At 41.5% G+C, this 22,198-nt stretch overlaps 2 protein-coding genes across 2 annotated transcripts in view; one reads left to right on the plus strand and one right to left on the minus strand.

Moving 5' to 3' along the window:
* The window catches only part of pcxa (pyruvate carboxylase a), a 173,017-nt gene that overhangs the window by 106,647 nt on the left and 44,172 nt on the right, over nt 1–22,198 (plus strand). The window contains exon 10 of the mRNA XM_053648815.1: nt 1,441–1,623. Coding sequence (XP_053504790.1) covers nt 1,441–1,623 — 183 coding nt within the window. The remainder of the gene's footprint in view (nt 1–1,440; nt 1,624–22,198) is intronic.
* Nucleotides 12,674–22,198, minus strand: part of lrfn4a (leucine rich repeat and fibronectin type III domain containing 4a) — a 9,621-nt gene continuing 96 nt past the window's right edge. Inside the window, exons 2-4 of the mRNA XM_053648816.1 lie at nt 21,161–21,679; nt 17,455–19,063; nt 12,674–13,917 (exon numbers count right to left, since the gene is read on the minus strand). Coding sequence (XP_053504791.1) covers nt 12,846–13,917; nt 17,455–19,040 — 2,658 coding nt within the window. The 5' untranslated portion in view covers nt 19,041–19,063; nt 21,161–21,679 and the 3' untranslated portion in view covers nt 12,674–12,845. The remainder of the gene's footprint in view (nt 13,918–17,454; nt 19,064–21,160; nt 21,680–22,198) is intronic.

Consider the following 22,198-nt stretch of genomic DNA (forward strand, 5'->3'; position numbering starts at 1 on the left):
TGATGGTGATGATAATTTACACTAGGTAGCGCAGAACATGCAGTAACAAATCGATGATCGCACACTGTCGTTATTTCTGTTCTTTGACTGTACCATTATTATATCCCTGTCCTGATTTTGGTTACTATTCTTCCTGGAGTACCAAATATACTGGACAAGGATATGCGGGGGGGGGGAAGTTAACAATGATGCTGATCATTGATAGGTCAAATCCAGTTGTCCCAAATCCTCTCTCCAGTAAGACAACTACTTAAAAAAAAAAAAAAGTCAAAATAGTTTTACTTCAGTGCTGTGAAGAACAATAAAACAAGTATGTTTGATGTAGCCTGATTAGCTAGAACCACTGTTTCACCATAATGCTCTACTGGGTTCATGCCACATTTGCTTTAATTACCTGACACAGTAAACAGAAAAGTTGTTCTGTTTTGTTGTTTATTTGTATAAATACACTATATGGCCAAAACTATGTGGTCACCTGACCCATTAAACCAATATGGGCTTGTTGGATATTTCACTCCAAAACCATGGGTGTTAATATGGAATTGGTCCACCTTTGCTGTTATAATAACCTCCACTCTTCTGGGAAGACTTTCCATGAGGTTTGGAATGTTGCTTTGGAGATTTGCCCATTCAGCCACAAGTATTGGTGTGGTCAGGCGAGAAAGCCAATAATGTAGTCTGCGTTCCAGGTCAGGGCTCTATGCAGGCCACTCATTTTCTTCCACATCAGCTTTTTCAAACCATGTCTGCATAGACCAAGCTTTGTGCACAGGGGTGTTGTCATGTTGGAACTGGTTTGGGACGCTTGGGTCAGGAAATTTTCATGCTACAGCATACAAAGACATTCTATACGATTGTTTTTCTCCCAGTTTTGTGGCTGTTTTGTGGAAGGCTCATGTGTGGGTATGATTGTCAGGTATCCACATACATTTGGCCATATAGTGTACATTTGGTTCTGGTTCGGTCACCTTTTGTAGAGTTTGTACTGTGCGCGCTCAGTCTACTTTTGGTTTCTCCTTCAAAGGCATTTCGAAAAAACATTGGTGGAAAGAGTAAATAACCCACCTTCTTAATCGCTGCTGATGACGTGCTCCTGATGTGTCAGCAACATGAGCTGAAAAATATCAGCCCAAATGCACACACAGTCTGGGAGGCTTGATATGTCACTGCATGCATCCACAATCTGGGCTAGAAAGAAATCGGTCCCAGCGTTGCTTCATGTCTTTTTAACTTTATTTATTTATTTGTATTAAGACCATTTGTGGTCTTGGGTTCAGTTCCACAAAATCCCATGATGAAGAATAAAAAAAAATAGTAGTTGTAATCATGGTGTTTATTGCAACCTCAGAAGGAGGACACATGTTATGGGTTAAAGGTTCTGTAAGTAACATTAATTTAATCTCACACCTTATCTCTCTCTCTGTCTCTGTGTCTATGCAGGTTTTTCGCAGCGGAGAAGGGATGGGCATTCGGCTAGACAGTGCTTCTGCTTTCCAGGGTGCCGTGATCTCCCCACACTATGATTCTCTCCTGGTTAAAGTCATTGCCAGTGGTAAGGACCTTCCTGCCGCTGCTGCCAAAATGAGTCGGGCCCTCGCAGAGTTCCGCGTGCGTGGGGTCAAGGTAAGAGCTCAACGTTCAGCTTTAAGGGTTAATCAGCTAACCTAAATTCCCCTCGTGGGTCTGCAGCAATAAAGCAGGAAGCACCTGAGTTCAGCAAGACTATTAAAGCAGAATTCCTCAGCTGAGGTCTTTGCTGAAGCAAAAGCGCTGAAGCAGCAGTTCTGAGAACAGCATGCACGTTTAGCGTAAAACAGTTAAATATGATTACAGTGCTAATGCCTTAGTCAGGAAGGGATGCACGGCCCAAAGTGCTGAAAGTGTCAGCGTGTCTCATGAGGGAGGGGACGGAGTGACGGGATGCAGGGAGAAAGAGCTGAGCAGCGAGTGATTAAAAGTGACTAGTGTAGATGTTTGCACAGAGTTCTGTTTGTTAAATGTCATGCTTATGCAGCTAGTTAGGAAACCTGTCTCTTCCTTTAAAAAAAAAAAAAAAAGTATGGTCATGTCACATTTTTATCAATTTCCCTGTCCTGCATTCTGAAGCAGAGCTTGAAATTTCTCTACTTTTTGAAGATGAGAGTTCAAACTTGGAGTCTAATTATACAGCATGAGTCATGCTAGGCTGTAGTCTACACCCACACACACACCCACAAACACATATATTCACACACACATGTTCTATGTTTACCAGACAGCCCAGTGATGGCTATAAATTGAATGCACTGGTTGTATACCACAGCTATTTCTGCTGAAGTACTGGGGAGGTGAGATCAGAGGGCTTTTTTTAGGTTATCTTTTCCATCAATCAGCTGGAATTAAATGTGTTTTTATGTAATGGATGTAGGGTTTTGTGCATCCTCTGTTTAGCGAATCTGTTTTTTGTTTTTGCCAGCTCTGGCTTAAAAATTGACTGAACGCCTCCTTTGATAAAGGAGTATGTGTGTCTGAGTCTGAATGAGGTGTCGAGTGGGGGAGTGAGAGCAGCTGTGTTACGGTACAGCTGAGCGTCAAGGTGTAGAGTCAGGGAACCCTTTAATGTTCCACTTTATTATGGACTTTGTATTTTGTCACTATATCATATTCTGTCTGTCTAGGTCTCTCTTGATCTTTACTCTTTGTGTGTGCACACGCACACCTTTCTTTGCTTGCTCAGTCAAACATCGAGTAAAAACAAAAAAAACTGACCCTTTCCAGTTTTGTTTAGGATGAGAAATCTCTCTATTCTGACCACACACAACTTCTAGTTTCTGCCTCTTTCTTCTTTCCACTTATTCCTTGTTTTTTTTTTTTTTTTAAACTTCTGTTCTGCTCACATCTCAGTGCATTGTTTATTTTCCACCATGAGCTCCAAGCCTGCTGAGCTGGGTGCTGTGCTTCAATAGGCAGTAGAACTGTAGTGTATTGAATATGGCTGGAGGTCCTTATGCAACACAGCCTGACCATTTTAAATAATGATCGAGATCAGTCCCCTTAATGAAAAATCTCCCCTTTTTAAAATACACCAGCACTCCAAAACACAATTATATAAATGAATAGTCTGGTGTGTTACAACACTGAAGTATCAAACTCTAGAGGCATAACAACTGGAACCTGTCTTGGTTACTTTTCTACTTGACTATGCAGCACAGGAATCTTCAGTAGCAGTATCTGATAACATTCTCATGGAATACTGTGGAAGATCTGGCTGGTTTATATCTCTTCCCATACAACCAAATGCTGAATGAAATGCGAATCAGGTGTTGCTACTGCTGTTAGTGTTTTCTCCATGGTGTTAATGAACTGTGGCAGCTATTAGAGAAACGTGATTTGTGGTCTTCTGGTTTGAACCTGTCGTGGCCTGATCTGCCAATTATTCAAGGAGGACTTGGAATGTGGCAGCTTGGAAATCACTGAGAAGATGGCACTGCAATTCGATAATGAACTACCACTCGTGTCTACCTAAGTGCTAAATTTACTCTCGAGCATTGTGCTCGAACATATCAACTTGTAATGCCCGACGCTGCTGTCGCTTCTTGATGTGTACTGTCCAGTGTTTTCCATAGTTCCAATCAGAAACAGTAAAAATGGGTTTGCTCGGTTTGTCCTGGTTTTGTTAGCAAGCTAATTATATTAGCTACATACACTCACCAGAAACACCAGTGATCTCTGGTACCTTCTTCCAAGCTTTACTTTTTTCTTGATATAGTTACCCTTCGATGGGTTGGCACCCTGTCCAGGTGTCCCTGTCCTCAGTTCCATGGGATAGGCTCCAGGCTCCTCCTCCAGGCTCCTCTGTGACACTGTATAGGATAATGGTACGGAAAATGGATCGATGGATGGAAGTCTATGTATACATTTAATTACAGGTTGTAAGGACAGGATTAAATGAAACCACGGTTATAAGATTTTCTTCCATGTTGGTGTCAGACAGTAAATGCAAATTAATTGCAAGAAGGAACTAAAGTTGCAATTGGGGACGTGAAGAAACGATGGACCACTTGCGCTGTAGGATTGGTCCTAGCCAATCGTTTGGATTAGTCTCTTTTACAGTAGCTAATTTGCCTGGGATTGAGAGATTCTCCATTCTTGTTGAGCGGTCACTGAAATTCCTTCACCATGTCATGGGTCATTCCATCATCCATCCATTCCCTTTATCCTACACAGGGTCATGGGGAACCTGGAGCCAATCCCAGGAGACTCTGTGCACAAGGTGGGGAACATCCTGCACTGGGTGTTAACCCATCGCAGGGCACAATTGCGCGCACACACTTACACACCCATTCCCACACTATGGACAATTTATAACTGCCAATCAGCCTACAATGCACATATTTGGACTAGGGGAGGAAACTGGAGTACCTGAAGAACATGCAAACTCCACACACACAGGGCAGAAGAGGGACTTGACCCTCACCCTGCGCCCCACCTTGTCATGGATGTACATGGAACATGATGGTAAACATCATGGATACTTTCTTCTCTTACCCTTCCTCTGCGTAAACCATTGTCCTTCTCTCTTCATGTTTACTCAGTTTATTCCATGCTGTCCTTTCCTGTCTCTGTTTTTCCCTCTTGTGCTCTTAATCTCAAAAGCTGAGAAGTGTCTACCACTGCTCCAAGGTGCTTGAGTTGCTCCTGTGAATTTTTTTATTAGGCATCTTTATTAGGCCAATTTATTTAGTACCTCGCCGTCGCAGGAGATTAAATTACCTGTTCAAATACCAGGGCCGAGTTAAGTCCTGCGCAATCCTCTGAGGTATAATGAGCAAACTGTGGTGTGTTGGCATCACCAGTGAGGCTTTGCTGTTCAGGGAATAGGCAGCATAGCTCAGAGGGAGAGCAATTAAACAAATGAGACTGATAGAGAGGGGAGATGGGGGGGGGAGAGAGAGAGAAACTAGGTCAGGTATTAGATGATCGATTCAATGCTGAGCATTTCTGTCGCACTGATTTTGCCTTGTGTAATGGCAGTTTTCTGCTTTTTGTGCTAATTTAAGTCAAGGAATTTGAGCAGGTTTATTCAGTTATTTATTTATTTATTTATGCTCATCATTAGCTAGGAGAAAATACTGTCAAGTAGTGATTCCTCACTGCAACATCTTTTAAATGGCTTTTGCAGTGTGTCAGCTGGGGGGTGAGAAAGTATTAATCTTGGGTTTTAGCTGGTTTTCCATGCTGGAAAATGAAAGTGGGATCAGCCAGTATAAAGGTCTAATTTGGTCATCCTATAGATGACCATCCTATAAAGGTCTGGCTTTATTGGGGTGCCAATCTAAGGGAGGGAAAAATACATCAGCATCCATAGAAAATGACATAATATGGCTTATCTGTGTATGGCTTGAGGAGGTTCTACGTCAGGCATAAGAGACCCGCATCTAAGCAACATTTTTCATCTAGCAAGCTACAAAAAAAAAGTATTAGGGGGCTACTTAAGTATGCTAGAATTACGAATTCAAGATCATTAACTAATGGTAGATAAAAACAAACTGAAGAAATCCACTGTTATTGGGATTGTATAAATTATGAATATCTTTAATATTTTAAATATAAGTAAAATAAAAATAATAAACTTGACCAGTGTTTGCTTTCCAGGCACCCGGGAGTATTTGGCTTCTGTGTTAGCTAGCTAGCTTGTTTATTCCTGCATGACATTAGTCATTGCCAATTGTCGATATTGGCCAGTGATGAAAAGAACTTCCCAGAATTGTTGTCGTTCAAAGTAGCCCATCACAAGTCATTCAGTTTTGCATCATATGACATTGATAACTGCCCTTCTGATGACTACTACATCTATTAGATTAGTTTCAACTTTGTCATTGAGAGGAGTACAAGGACAAAGCCAACAAGATGCAGTTAGTAAAACAGCAAGTGGCATTAAGTATGCAGGGCAAACGAGACAGCGAGGTAGGGTGGCAGCAAAGTGACATGCAAATGGCATGGTATCAACAGTGCAAATGTAGCATAAGGAATGGAAAATATTGCTAATGGCATGGTGTGTGTAAATGAATCTTAAGACATAGATTAAAGTGAAGACAATACAGTGGTAGGTAGTGAATTTTGAGCCATTGAAATGAGTGGAGTCTGCACCAGAACAGTACAACTGAATATAAGGTACAATTAGGAGTATGTGCAAGGTTAGTCCATTTGCAGAAGTAGGGGTGTGCATCTGCAGAATTTGCAAGCTGTGCAATGGCACAAGTGTACTACTACTATTACTACTGATGATATGGTAAGTGGTCTGCACTTATGTAGTGCTTTTTTAACTTTAGCAGTTCTACAAAGCGCTTTACATTGGTTCTCATTCCCACACCAATGGTAGCAGAGCTGCCACGCAAGGCGCTAACTTCCCATCAGGAGCAACTTGGGGTTCAGTGTCTTGCCCAAGGACAAAAACACCCAAACATAAACATCAACACCAACCCTGTGATTAGTGGACAACCTGCTCTACCACCTGAGCCACAGCCGCCCATGATAATAATGATAATGGGTGGAGAGCATGGTGGCTTTGTGGTTAGCATGTTTGCCTCTCGCATCCTGGGTTTGGGGCTTGATTCCACCCTCCATGGGTCGTGCTTGCATGTTCTCCCCATGCTTCAGGGGGTTCCTCTGGGTACTCCGGTTTCTTCCCCCAATCCAAAGACATGCGCTGTAGGCTGATTGGCGTGTCCAAATTGTCTGTAGTGTGTGTGCACCTGTGCCCTGCGATGGGTAGGCACCCTGTCCAGGGTGTCCCCTGCCTTGTGCCCAGAGTCCTCTGGTATAGGCTCCCTGCGATCTTGTGTAGGATAAGTGCTACAGAAAGTGGATGGATGGATAATACTATTCAATGCACTTTCGATTTAGGCTTGATCTGGGTACGAGTCTACCCCCCGTCATGTGTCTCCCAGTATAAACATGGCTAATTATCCATTAGTTAAGACTCCTATGGTATAGCAGCTACCATCGCAGTTTTCTCGACTGCTTATTTCCAACCTTTCTGCAGTTTTGGTTTCAAATCTTTGTGTACATACAGACTTTCACACATTTTTTGACCGTGTTGACCCAAAGTGTAGTGATGGGATGTCTTCTGCACTTGCTCTTATTTCACATACTGTAGGACTGCCGTGCTCTGAAAATATCTCACATAAAATATATTGGGTGCATTTTTGCGAATGAGTCGTGCAATCGTCCCGAGCGACATGCATGAACAAGCCTAGCCCTGTCCTGCCTGAAGGATTTTGGTAGAGACTTTGAAGACGAGATTCATGACTGAACGATTCCAAAATGTGTGACTGACTTTCAAAATAGACCAGAGGAGGTTGTGGATGGGTGTTAAGGTTTGGATTTTCAGCAAGAGGCTTTTGAAATTCTAAAAGCTGTCCATCCCAAAAAAAGAGAGACACTGGGAGCTTTGACTCTTCACAGCTCCCTGATGAGTGATAAACAGTTTAATAAATGCATGAATATTTCCTCTCATGTTCTTATCTTTGGTGTAGTTTTGCCTGCTTCAAAGACTCAAGCTATGTTGATCTGAGGGATTTCACGCCTGAGCCGCTTACTACTGCAGCACTCGTCTCACATTTCTGCCTGCTCTCATGCTCTGATATGCACTTGTTCTTTCTGTCCACTTTTGCCTTTTTTCCAGACTTTCCTTCTGTCCAAGAGGGACACTGTTATTGCATGATACCAAGGTGTTGCACATCACTGTCAGAAAAGTGTGCCATGCTGTGTGCCCAGAGGCCATATTGGATTTAAATGGAAACTATGGGAATGGAAAGAGAGATGCACTGAAGAGAATCGCTGCAGTAGAAGAGCTATCAGACAGTGATGGAGAAGCAGCTGAGACTGATCATCTACAAAAAAAAAATTGGAGGGAGGGTGGAAGAGTGAGCAAAAAAGAGCAGAGGAGGAAAACTAACCCAATCACCCTCTGAAGTGAATATGTGAAATTGAATAAAGAAGCAGACTTAAATATGCCCTCTTATTGCCCTAGGGAGGTTTGGAATTTTTCTACTGTAAGAGGAATTGGTCCCTTAGCAGTCATTCTTAAGATAATAAATGTTATATTTTCACAGAGGTGCAAGGTTGTGCTCGTCTGCATTGCTGCTGTATTCTGGTGCCTGTTAGAAGCTTCCTGCTGAGGATGGGGAGTGTAACTGAGCTGCTCTCTTCAGTCAGGCTGACCTCGTTAAACAAGGATGTGCTATTTAATCGATAAACCTTTTTCCCGGAAAAGCGGCGGACACAGATTTGGGGTCCGTTTGGGCTTTCTTGCTGCTGTACTGCACGTTCAAATGTGGGCGAGTGCTTTGACTTTCTATTGCATTGATTTAGCTTTGGTTCTGGGGCGGGATTGTTCTCCAACTCTGTGGTTTATGCGGTCAATAGTATCTTCTGTCAGCTGGAAGCTTTTATCAGTATTGCGATGTGAGCCTTCGCAAAGACTTGTGCATCCCTCTGACTAAGAGATCTCAACTGTCCTGTTTCTCTTTCCTGCTTGAAAGGAAAAAGAGGCCGTGGGAAATGATATCATTGTATTGCAAACACTTGTCCTTGTTGGGAGGAGGCTGACCCAACTAACCTCAGAGATAACTGGGAGGGAAAAAAAATAGAGAAAAAAGAAAAAGCAAAGGTGGTTGGGTAATTCTCATCTGGCTGGGGAAGGCTTACAATATGAATGTGATTTGCTTCTTAAAGCTGTCTTCTATTCCTCTCCTGTACACTTTACCTCCTCTCTCTTCTCACTCGGCTTAAATTGGAGGCAGAATGGGTACATGATGACCCTTCTGCCTGAGAGATGTCTAAAAACATCTGCTCAGCCTGTCCTCCGCCTTCAGTATGACTGAGACACAGGATTACTAAAGGAGGTGAGAGAGGGATGTGGACAGGACAAGAACTCTATTACAAGAACTTTATTACATGGTTCACCTTTTTTTTTTTTTTTTTTTTTTTCTTTTCAATTCTGGACATTACATTAATCTTAGCTGAACAATGTGCTCCAGGTGTCCCAATTAGCTCAGCATGCTCTGCACTCAAGTCTACCGAGTGCCAAAGAGCAGCACGCAAGATCTTTATCTTTTCTCACAGGTGTGGCGCATGTAGCTGTTCACTGTAGAGCATATAGTTTGACATCTGAAAGGCACAAGTCGAGCCTTTTGTGCTTGGCGTCATGGCATGAACAATGCGTGTCAGTGGAGGGAAGTATGCTCTCATTAGTGTAGTTTTTGTGAGGAGCCCGTATGTAGAGCAGGTCTGGAATTTGAGACAAAGCGCAGTTGGAGATGTTGAAGTTGAGACTGGATTGCTGATGGTGTGTTTGAAGAGCTATCTAGAGCTCTGTCAATAGCCAGAGAAAGAGAGAGCTACAGTGGGTGCAGCTGCAGCAGAGTTCTCACAGAGAGAACAAACTGTCTCTGTCTGCATAGCTGGTGCCTGTCGTCCTGCATACGTGATCCTCTCACTGTGAGAATGTCTATCGGTGAGGCTTAAAGGTATGTTGAGTGATTTTTGGCAGAATTCAGTGTTCATCACAACGCCACACTCCAAAATACATTCAAACGCTTGTGATTGACTACACATCCTGCATCTGTAGCACAAGCATTCATACTTGCTTTCACACTTTCCTGTCCTTGTTGCCTTCAGCCTAGGCTTTTGTGTTGCCATGATGACCTCCTGACTATTGAATTTACTCTCTGATTTCCTGCCATTTTTCTCCACATATTTGGTCACCTACTAGTTCCCACCCACCAACCAGATCCCCCCAATCATTCAGCAGCTTCAAACCAGAGTGTCAAGGCTAACATTTGCTTCGTTTGAGACCCATGAAACCAGCCAAAAGTATCTTTTTGAACTGCTGCTTTAAAGGGCAGTGTAACACACTTGGAGGAAAACCCTATCCATCCTCTTCTATTTATGAGCTTGCAGATGGCTGTGATTGGGTAGTGTCACTTTAATTGACAGGGGAGAGACTATGCTGTTCCTTCGACCCAGAGAGCATGGCCAGGTTTGCTTCCTTGGCTCCCAGCCACAGATTTTGGGATCTGATCTGAAGATCACCTGATAATAGGGTGAGCGCTTCTTTCGCAACTTGATGAATTAACTCTTTAAAAATAGATGTTAGTTTTGCATTTACTATAAAATCACTTGTTAAAATACTCCTCACAGTGTACAACCTCAAGATGTACTCATGGGTGTACTCAACTTAGGATGAGCTAGCTGCATTTTGCCAAATCATGGTTAATATAGCTGCACATAAACTTTGTTTGTGGCTTTTAGTAGTGGGAGTACCACCAGTAGCGAATGCTGGAAACGAAATGAAACAAAGTTGGAAAATAATGGTCTTGTACAAAAGAGAACTCGTCATGCCCAGATATGCCAGTTTGTTAGAATCTTTAGTGTCCTGACTGTATCTCTTTTATCGGTAAAGATTTGTTTAACGGTGTGTTGCGATCAGGGAAAATTGCTATTGCACAAGCCTACATCCTGTGTGTACATCCTAGGCGTATGCGCACCACACACCAAGATATAAAGAGGCCTCTAACCTGGTTACAGCAGCGGCCTCCTGCAGCACCAAAAGATCATTCCATTACTATTCCACACCCCAATCTTTATCCCTCCCTTCCTTATCCATGCCATCCATCTCTAAGCATTTCTCAACCCCTTTCTTTTTTCTATTCCACAAACATTCTCACCATAAGTCTGTCTTTTTCTGTCCAAAACCATATTCTTTATCTGCCCAACGGGGGGGTGGAGAAATATGGCTGGAAATAACAAAGACTTGGCAATAAAGCCATGAGTGATGACTGAGGCTTTATGTGGACTTTTAACGAGCATTTGTTCTTTCACTTTGACGTTTGTGCTTCCCTCCCTGGATAGTTTTAGCACTAATAAAGTATTTGCAGCAACACTTTGGGAGGTAACACAAGCATTCATAACACCCTACATGATGCTGGCTTTTAGAACCATCGTAATTATAGTGCAAAATTTATGTTTGAGTATTCCGGGAGTAAAATTGTTTACATTGTAAATGCAGAATGGGCTATGATAAAAGCGCACATGACTGACCATGACACTCTCTTTTTTTTATTTATTTATTTATTTATTTTTTATTTTATTTTAAATTTATTATTATTTTTTTATTGAATGATGCCTTTCATTTGCTTTTTCCTGGTTGTGGTGGATCCAGACAATACCAGGAATGCTGGGGGCAATACACGTTTGTATACGCATTCACACCTAAGGATCATTTAGTGTAGCCATTTTACCTACCATGTTTTTGGGAAGTGGAAAAAAACCAGAGAACCAAGAGGAAGTCCACATTGACATGGGGAGAACGTACACAGACAGGAACCTGAGCTCAGGATTGTGAACTGGGGACACTGGAGGTGTGAGGTGAAATTTAAAAATAAAAATAAATAAAATAAAAATAAAAATTTTGTGAAGATATTTAAACAGTTCTATCAACTATATCAAAAGCCTCCATTTTTATAGACTTATCTTGTGCCTCATTTGTCATGTAGTATATTTTATGGGGGGTGGGGGGGGAAATGACATCCACAACTGATGGTCTGAATCTGAATTCACGAAGGCACGTAGACAGACAAATGTTTTTCAGGAATTGTTGTGAAGTCTTCATGTACAATGCTACAAATGCACGCTTCCCTATTTGCCTACAGCTTTGCAGTATTTGTCTTCCTTTCTATTCCTCTTTGAGATCTTAAGACTTTTATTACTTTGTAGATTATTCAATCTGTGTCAGCATGAATTCTACTAAATAAATTTGCCTCCAGTGTAATTATGTTAGCACATTAGCAGCGGAAAGTTTAGAAATCTCATAACAATAACCAGCTGTCATGTAGTCATATGAGATTCCATGTGTCGTGTGAGGTATTTTCCACTTCATTAAGGTTAAAAAGCTCACTTTTTAAGCAAAGTTCCTATCATGAAGGATTCATCTCTTCAAAAATAGCAGCTTTATTCCATAATGCAGAATGTCAGTTTGACACAATTTTATTTAATAATTTTTTTTTTTTTTTTTTTTTTTTTTTTTTTTAAATTCTGAAGGAAAATACCAGATGGGAACACTCCAGATTGTAAGTCAGACTGGTGGAACTATTGATGTATGATGGTAGACAAATAAACACATCCTTTTTAAGTGTTCATAGTTATTAATACTGCATTTCCAGTACAAATTCAGTATTAACATGATCATTAAAAAAAAAAAATTAAAACCTTATATTCATTCACAACCCTTTCACTTACTGCAGAATGTTTTAGTGGATAATGTGCTTTCTTTCTAACTTTATGGTTTGTGTTTCGGATATTCTTCCTGGCGCATTTGTGTTCAGAAGCAGTTGCACTGGTATAGGGTAGTGGCTGATTTATTGAATAATGTATTAATTAGTTAATTAATCTTGTTGAAACAGAAGCTCCAGGTTGTAATCCCATATGCTTGGGGCCTCATGACAGGTGTTTTTGAAAATAATTTTTCTACCAAATTCTGCCTCCTCTGGGGGTGTGTTTTTTTTTTTTTTTGTCTTAATTTTATTTTATTTGGCCTCCTGGAGATTAAAAATTAACACCCAACAAAGTATACAGTAGACTTTGTGTAATGTACGGAACTCATTGCACCCCCCCCCCCCCCCCAATAACATTTTATATATTTATTAAAATTTTTTTAAAGGTTTTTTTGCTTTCCTTCCTTCCATTGCATGAGAACATTGACTTTTTCTGTGTTTTGGGTGGCACATTTATTAGCTTGGCACATGCTGAACATAGTTTTCCACCAGCTTAATCTTTCAGTCTTGCTTTTCTTACATCAGTCATTACACCACGCTTTCCTCCAGGTCTCCTGGATTGGCGTCCATGCTACAGTTTGAATTTGAGTTGGAGTTTGAGTTGTTGGAGGCATATGCGTGCAAATATCCATGCACCAGTACGTGGCTATACTGCTCGCTCACTGTGCTGGAAGTGCTGGTGGTGGACGCGCAATGGACCAGCATGCTGTGCAGCGACTGACTGCGGCGGGTCCAGATGACACTCAGCCGCTTGGCGTAGCTGTAACATGTGGTGGTGGCGATGTCACCTGCATCAAAAGAGCAGCTGCGTCTGGTCCCTAGAACACACCTCTCTCCAGGCCAATTTGAACTCCTTTCCTCTCCCACCTGCCCTGTCTGAGTGAGGGCCAGTGAGGCTAAAGATTGTTTTACACCTTGCATCATGTCTTTGTCATTTTCTCTTTCTAGAGACCGCCGCAGCTTCAGCTTGCTGTCATGCATCATAGCTTTATGTGCCGGGTGGGGCAAAGTGTGTGCACTTTTGGCTGGGGAGTAGTAGAATGTCACTTTATCACTCTCTGGTATGAAAGAGGCATTGGGCTTGTGCCTCACCACGTCCATGTCTGAGCCCTGACTGCAGTGGGGCTCGTTGCTCAGTTTGACCAGCATGTGCTCCTTATGTTTGGCTTTGGCCTGAACTGCACTTGTTTGCTGGGCCAACAACCTGTTTGGCAACGCCACCATCATCATGCTGTTATTTCCGTTAGTCTGAGCGTAAACATCCACCCCTTTGGCTGGCAGGAACTCTCCTGACTGCCCGACATGGTCTTGACAATCACCGCACACTCTGTGTCTCATCATCATAGCCACGGTGAAGACCAGCAATGTTACCACCACCACCCCACCTACCATCACTGTCAGCGTGCCACCGAGGAAGTGAGCCTGCAGAGAGCGGCATTCTGGATAATCCTCTTTAGTGCTGAACTGGGTGCAACCCAACACTTTCGTGGTGGCCAAGGTGGAGATGCCGTCGTCAAAGATGGCCAAAACACACAGGCTGAAGTCTGCGCTTGAGACTAGATTTTTCAGCATGAAACTACTACTGGTAGGTGGCAGAATTCTGCAAAAAAAAGAATAAAGAGAAGATACAATTGATGTCATATACGTGCCTGAGAATTAGGGCCTTGCCAAGCTAAAGCCAAAGATGAATGAAATATTATACAATAAAGAGCAACACAAGTGTGCTAATGAGGAGTGGAGCTTGTCTGAGAAAGAAAGTAGTTACTAGAGCTGTGCTTTTGTAGTGGAAATTGCCTAAGTCAATATACTGCAACATTGTGAAAATGGAAATTCAAAGGAACGCACAGATACCAGAAAATAGGCAGTGTGACGAGCAGTGATGCATTTTTGCAATGACTCTGAACCCATGTTCTTCTGCCTTCCCTCTCCTGCATTAGTTACTATTTTGAAATGATCACGTCTGTGTCCTGCTTAAACCTTAATGCATCACTGCATCAGTGGCTGTACAATACCATTTAAGAATATGCCCGTCATGGCTAAACAAGAATCATGCATTTGCCATTGGGAGGTAATTTTCAGCTATTGCATAAAGGCCTTGAGCAAATTTTAATCTCCTCTGTGCTGGCTTCAGTCTACTCTCTCCCCTTTTTGTCCCTCCTTCCCTAGCTATGCCAAACTGCCTTTGTTGGATTAATTGCATTTGCTGCTCTTCCTTTGATCCCTGGTAAGAAGGATTGTATGATCATTGAATAAATTTAGTATTTCTATGCAAAGTCATGCTACACTGCATTTATTATGTCTCTTATGATTCTATTCTTATGGGAATGCATAGAACTGTCCTGGGGGAGGGGGTTGGGGATGAATGCCATTTTTTCCAAAAGATATTTGCTCAATTGTCCAGATCACACTAGAAGAGTCATGTCAAGGTATGTCAAACCCCCCCCCCCCCAACCCCCGCCCCGCCCAATGATTGAAGTGTAAACTCATTTGAAGTTACAAAACCTCACTTTCTATACACTGTGCACCTTCTATTTTGGAGTATTAAGCAGATTTCCTCTTCTTGTTATATAATCCAGTTTAACAATTTGAGTTACAAACTGGGGGGTTTATATACAAGAAACTCGAAGTAATGAGCAACAGGTGAGGTGCAATTACTAAACGGTGAGCATTTGATCGGCTTGGCTGAGAGCGCGGTGTTGCAGCCAGTGGGGGATTTGGTAGCTCTCAAACTAGGCTTATTCTATTAATTATTAAACATCTCTCTCAAAACAAAAAAATAGCCAGAAGTATATTTACCTACTCATAACCGAAATATCGAATGCTAGAGATTACAGCAGATTAAAATTGAACATACACTGCTGCTTGTTCTCCTGCCTGTGGTGCATAAGGAAATGAATCTGAGGGGGTGTCTGATTTGGATGACCTGATGTCTTTATTCGAAGCTTGTGTGTTCTGGTGTGAATTCGGCTTATTAGGCAGTCAAAAATCTCCCATAAGTGTTAGGTTGCATTGAGATCTGGTGACTGAAGGCCATTGCACTTGACTACATCATTCATACTCATCAAACCATTACTTTTCCCTTGTGCTGTGTGGATGGTGACATTGCCATCTTGGAAGAGGCCACTCCCATAAGCATAGAAATGTTTCATCCTAGGATAAGTGATAATCTAGAAGGTTTGTTTTGAGGAAAAAGGACTTTTTTCATATTCATATTTGGAGTATTTCATAATGTGATGCATCTGTTACAGAATCATAATGTACACTACCAGTCAAAGGTTTGGAGACACTTGACTGAAATGTTTCTCATGATCTTAAAAACCTTTTGATTTGAAGGTGTATGATTAAATGTTTGAAATCGGTGATGTAGACAAAAATGTAATTGTGCCAACATAGTTTTCTAATGAAAGAAATGAATAACATTTTATTTACAAAAAATATTTTTTGTAATATGGAGCATAATATTCCAAAAAGCAGCCATAAGTGTCCAGCATAGGTGGGAACTCCTTTAATATGGTTTAAAAAGCATCTCAGGGGGATTCCTCAAGAAATTGGTTTAGAAAATGCCAAGAACACATTTCTGGAAATTCTAGGCAAAAAGGGTGTCTACTTTGAAGATGCTAAAATACTAAATTATTTGTGTTTTTTTTTCCTTTCTTTCTTTAATCGCAACATAATTCTTAGGGTTCCATTTGTTATTCCAGAGTTTTGATGACTTTATTATTCTAAAATGGTGGGGGGGGGGGGGGGATAAAAATAAAGATTGAGTGTGTCTAAACTTTTGACTGGTAGTGTATATTGTCTTGCTATGAATTACATAAGTCCTTGAGCTGCTGAAGCGAAACTGATTGGATGCTTTCTGCATGTAATGTGTTTATTCTGATTTACATCCTTTGCCTTCATATGTCAGTCAAATATCTGGGTGACACCATTTAGGTTTGTACATTTCTAAATATTTTGAATATAATTTAATAAAATCAGAGGCATCTACTAGACACATTTTGTTTGTTAAATGCAGGTAGTGTCATAGATGTTTTCCACTTGCTCAGACTGGCTTTGGGTGTTTAGACTGAGAATGTTTGCAAGTTATGTATTAGTAACCTATTATGAGTGCTATTGTCCTTCCCTCCCACTCTGCCTTTCATCACTGAGCAACTGATGGAAAAAAGAGAAACCTCTGAGATTTATCTCACCTCACTTCTATCTTTCCTTTCTGCATTCAACCCCCCCTCTCCATATATTTATTTCTGTGTCACACTGACTTGGTCCCCTCCCTCTCACTGTGCATTATTGATTCCCATTATAGGACACAAACTGCATATTGATCTGTAGTAGTTCCATTTCCAGCCATTATGTCATAGTGCCTTCTAATGGCAAACCTATTTAAAATATATTTTATGCATGCTGTTTTAGTGTTTTCATACATCTCCAGTGCAATGCAGGCACAAGTGTGGGTGACCTGTATGCTGGTGCAGACTATATGTGGGTACAAATGCGGTTTGGTTTATTTTGACCACCCTAACAGTGTTTTCGAATGTGATGAGCTGGAACCTGAGAGATCCTGTGAGGAGGTAGGGTTGGCTGGCTGAGAGAATAAATGAAGAAAATTGAGGCTGGGATTGAACTCATTTCATGCCCCTGGTAGGGATGCAGAAAGCAGACCGTCAGTGATGGTTTCTGACCTTGGAAGTAACTTCTTGTGTAGAATTACTGAGACAATCTCTCTACCCCTGTGAACAGCTCTAACATAAAAGGTTACCACAGCCCTGTTTCCCTGTTGTGTCCTGCCTTGTCTCACTGCCTTCTCTTTCCTTTCTCCCTCTATTTAAATCCATTTCAGTCAGCCTGATCGGTTGTGGCATGATTCTAAACTCTGTAATTTGTGCTCTTTTAAGAGTTCATCCTTTCTTCCCTGTAGTCAGCAGGCCTTCTCACTCTATTTTCCCACCTTTAGACTATAAATGTTCTCTAGTGTCTCTGAAACCAAATGACAATCACTTCTCCGATTTGTTTCTTCTTTCATCACTATTTGTGACTTAAACTTTAGATCAGCTCACACTGGTCTGTATATATCGAAATGTGATGGCAAGTCATATGTAATTTGTGGCAACTTTAAGTTTTGCTAAGGATATGCTCTTACCTGTACACAAGGGCATCATCAGCTGTGCTATTGTACTGAATCTGGTACATCCACACTAAGTAAGGTGTTGAAGTTCTGCCCATAAACCAGTGCACCTGAGCAGAGTTGGAGGTCACTTCCCGCACTCCAACCAATTGCTCAGTTCCAGTGCTACTACTGCTTGTTCCATCCTCCCCTTCATCTCCAGTCACATTCCTCACTGTTACCATCCCTCCTATAGCCCCTCCCCTTCCATGACTCATATCTGAGGTACCAGGGTCTCGGGGGTTAAAAAGTGGGACTGTTCCATTTCCTCTGTGAGGCAGTGGGATGATTTTCAACTCCACCTGGGCAGTGGACTCGCCAGCTGCATTGATAGCGATGCACGTATAAGCTCCATCATCTCTGGCACGTGTTACCAGAAAATCCAGGGTCCCGTTGTAATATGAGTGTATGCGGCTGGAGTTGGCCACAATCCGGTCATCTGGGGATACCCAGTGGATGACTGGCTCAGGGTCACCAATTGCACGGCACTTAAGCATGGCCCTCTGCCCCTCTAGGACCCACAGTTTGTTGGTGTTGCGGGTGATTAGAGGAGGCTCACATATGAACTCTTCCTCTGGGATGGACCAGAAGTAACGTCCAGCAAGGTGTGCGGGTGTGGCGCAGGTCTCCATATCATCCTCACGGATCAGCCTCCGCAGCCACAACAGCTCGCAGTTACAATGCAGAGGGTTTCCACCAAAATTCAGGCTGATGATTGCGTTGTAGGGTGTTGGGCTGACTACCCCAATTTGTGAGCGAGAAAACAGGGGATCAGGGGGAAGGGTCTGGAGCCTGTTTGAGGTCATATCCAAACGAGAGAGCTTGTAGAGCTCACTGAAAGAGCCCTCAGCAATCTGGTCTATGAGGTTATGATCCAAGTTGAGGGTGCTTAGGCTGGCCATGTTCTGGATGGCTTCCCAGGGAACCCTGCGAAGGTTGTTGTAGGACAGGTCCAGGTCTTCCAGTGTTAGCAGGAAGTCATCAAAGGCATCAGCTGAGATATCTGTAAGCTGGTTGTTGTTTATGAAGAGATGCTGAAGGTTGAGAAGGCCTGTTAGATCCTGTGGTCCCACTACAGTCAACCGATTAGTGTCCAGGTGAAGCGACCGCAGGCTTTCCAAGTCTCCAAACGCCAGTGGGCGCAGAGCATGTATAGTGTTACGAGACAGGGTCAGATCCACTAATCCAGTCATGTTGGCAAAGTCGGGTCTGCCGACCTCCAGGATGTAGTTGTCTGCAAGACGGAGCTCCACAGTGCGGCGGTCAATATTGGGTGGGACAAAGAGCAGTCCTTTATTAACGCAGAGCGTGCTTAGAGACTCTGATAAGTTCCGACACACGCAATGGAAGGGGCAGATGGAGACCATTCCCCATGTCTCTCCTGCAAACACACCTGGACAGCAGCCTAGCAGGATATAATTCACTAGGCCTAACCAGAGGAAAGACCAAGGGCTTATAAGACAGGAATCTGCTTTTTTGGGGCCAATGCATTTTTTCTCATGCAGCTGTTTCAGTGGTAGATCCTTTATTCTGGGTATGCACAGTAGTCCTGGACTTGGCATGATAAATTTATTTATCCACAGACCTGCGCAAGGAAGATAAGTCACAACATTAGCAGTTTCATCTCTACCAATTACCTGCCACACTGAAATTGCTGCATTTGAATTTAGGTTAAATCAATCAAATATTGACCACTTAAGACTGTGCTAGCTAGGTACTTTCAGTCTTAGCTTGTACATCTGAATTACTTCTACTGATATTCTATAGGCTTGATCTTCCATTAAGGTGTTCTGCAATGCATAGCCTTGTTCTTCCAGTTACAGATTGTCATCACAAATGCAGTGGTCCACTAATACCAATGTTTCTTGTGATTTGCCAATAGGCTCATCCAGGGCATAGTTGATTTACTTGAACTATGTGCAGGTTCAGAGTGTAACTACTTAGCAAATGATATCTACCATGGTGAAAATCTACCTGGATTCGTTGGAGAATTGCTTGAATTTTTTGGCATTCATGCACAGGGTTGGAAAAAGTATGATGAAATTGTGCTTAAGTGAAAGTTATAACTTAACTGAAAATATGTAATCTCACATTTTCATGTGGAAACAAACTTCTCTTAGTTATCTATAACTGTAATAATCAATTATGCCATTTTTGACAAAAAAAATCACTCTCTGTAAGATATGCTGCATAGTTTACTAATGAATTAATCAGAAGTACAATATAAAGTAAAAAACCAATATTTACCATTAGCAAGAACTCAACTTCCTGCCTGGCCAATTTTGTTAGCTACTAGTCTTACCTGCCATTTGCAAAGAAAACAGGTTAAATTATATAGCCTGGTGATGCAATTAGTAGTTAAATACAGCCAGTTAATGTTAGCAAATTAGGGAAACCCTCCTCAACATGCGTTTTCAAATTAGATGGAGTTCATGCCTTTTATATTTTGTACAAGTATTTGTGTAATGCAGCATTTTAAAACTTTTTACTGAGGTAGGATCCGGGGTGCTCAATATCGATACTTGAGTGGATGCTAAACAGGAAATGATTGGTTGATAACCTGAGACCATTGCTATGTATAGTGTACAATTATTGGCTGGATGAGAAAAGAACAGGCCTTTTGAGTTTTTTAATGAGTCATTTGGAAGTCTAAATAAAACTGTTGGTAAGAAAAATGTACTGCAAGTTTAAAAAATGTTTTTAATTATGACTCCATGTTTTAAGTTTTAATAATATTCAATTATAAAGCATGAATATCCCAAAATAATACTTCAGTACAGTAACAAATATAATTATTCAAGTAATTTTACACAATTGCAGTGATAATTTACTATCGTGCTAAGTAATGTGAAATGAGAAGTGGTCCCTGTGTGATTGCCTGAGACAAGGGTTTGTGTGATCTACCCAAGTCAGTGATGAATGATGGCTTCTATATCACGGCTGTGAGATCGGATGATTTATTGACGTGTCTGTGTACGCAGGCGAAGTCGGTTTACTTTGGCACTATATCCTTTTGTTTGTTCTCTGCTCTACTGCCTGCTGCTTTCCTCCATTGCTCTGGTCCATGACTGCCTGCGTGTATGCGTGCAGGGTTTTGTGTGCCGTGTCACGGTGTGTTATAACCCTGTCTGTGTGTAATGAAGCTGGATTGCTTTTTATGACTGTGATCAAAGTGCTGCAGTTTCTAATACACCAATAGCTCGGCTGCTTGAGTGGATTTAATGTGCTGCAGTTGATGGGATTCTTATCAGAGTGTTGTGTGCTCCTCTCTGGCTTTGACTACGAGTATTTAACTTCTGAATATTTGATTTTATGGGAGTCTTACGTAATGGCTCCACTGTCATGCACAGTGACTCTGAGAGGGATTTTTGGGGAGGGGACAGAGAAAATGGGATTGCGAGGGTGGCATCAATATAGCCTATGAGTAACTACGTGAAAATCACTTAGCTTAGTTTGTGTGCACCATCTTAATGTTTAAATGCATCAGTCAAATTGAACATTTTATAAAAGTTTAAAGGAAAGGGCTTATTTCCTTAAAACATTACTAGTGACAGATTCATTAGTAGTGACAGAATGATCTATTTTTCTATCCTGAAGTAAGCATTCTGCAAAGATCTGTATAGTGTCATGGAATTTCACCTGTCATGTGTGTGTGTGAGAGAGAGATTGAGATTCTTCATACCTGAGAAGTCTGTGGTGTTTTAACATTTAAAATGATCCCTTGCCCATTCTTTTCCACAAGATGTCTCATAGATATGTAAAAGGAAAATCCCAGGGACACAGTGGTGTAGGCCAAACTGAAAGCATTGATTTATTTTATTTTTTATTTTTTTCACTTCTTGAATTTCATTACGTCCATGCTTCTTCAGTCCCGGAGATGATCTAACCAATTAACTGGTGACTGAGACATTTTTTCCCATGACGTCCATTTCCCCATGTTGTCCTCCGAAATATCCATAGCATTTACATACAGCTTGTATGTATAGGCACGGCTCATTATTGCCATTCATTATTCCTTGTGTGTGGGGGTGTTTTTTTATTTTTTTATTTTTTTTTATTCATTCATATATTCAAGGTACAATTTTCTCCATCTGTGTGAGAATTCCCATATCACTGCACAAGGCTGCACATTTTTTTGTAGCATTATTGAGACCTCTCCCCAGCTACAGATGGGCTGTAGTTGGTCCCGTCGGGTTGGTTACTGGATGAGGAAAATAAATAAAATAAAAATCCAACATATTACTCTTTAAACATGAGTGCTGTAAATGAGCTAGCTACTGTTCATCTGTTTCTGTTTTTCCTGCCATTGCTGCTATGACTTGGAATGTAAGCTTATATACATGTGCTTTAGCCTTTTGGCATGCATGCTTAAGGACTTCATTAATTATTCATATTAAGCAGGAATTTTAAACATTCAGAAGAGGACTTCTTTCCATTCAGCATGATTAGCTTTAGAGGTTGAAAATTAATTAATGAAAACTGATGCATTAAATCAAGAAATCCAATTAGGCCAGCTTTCACATCATTCCTGTGTGTGCGTGTGCATGCGTCCATATGTATTTCAGCCTGACTTACTGTAAGTTTCATAGATGTACATTATGTTTCTCTACAAGATTGATTGCTTCATGTTGATTAGTCTATCAAGTAGCACCTCATTCTACAGTTTTTTTTTAAGCTCTCTCTCTTGTTGCCATTCCAAATGCATGAGGGGAAAACCAAA

This window comes from Ictalurus furcatus, chromosome 18, assembly GCF_023375685.1.
Source record: "Ictalurus furcatus strain D&B chromosome 18, Billie_1.0, whole genome shotgun sequence".
In the NCBI taxonomy this organism is placed as follows: Eukaryota; Metazoa; Chordata; class Actinopteri; order Siluriformes; family Ictaluridae; genus Ictalurus; species Ictalurus furcatus.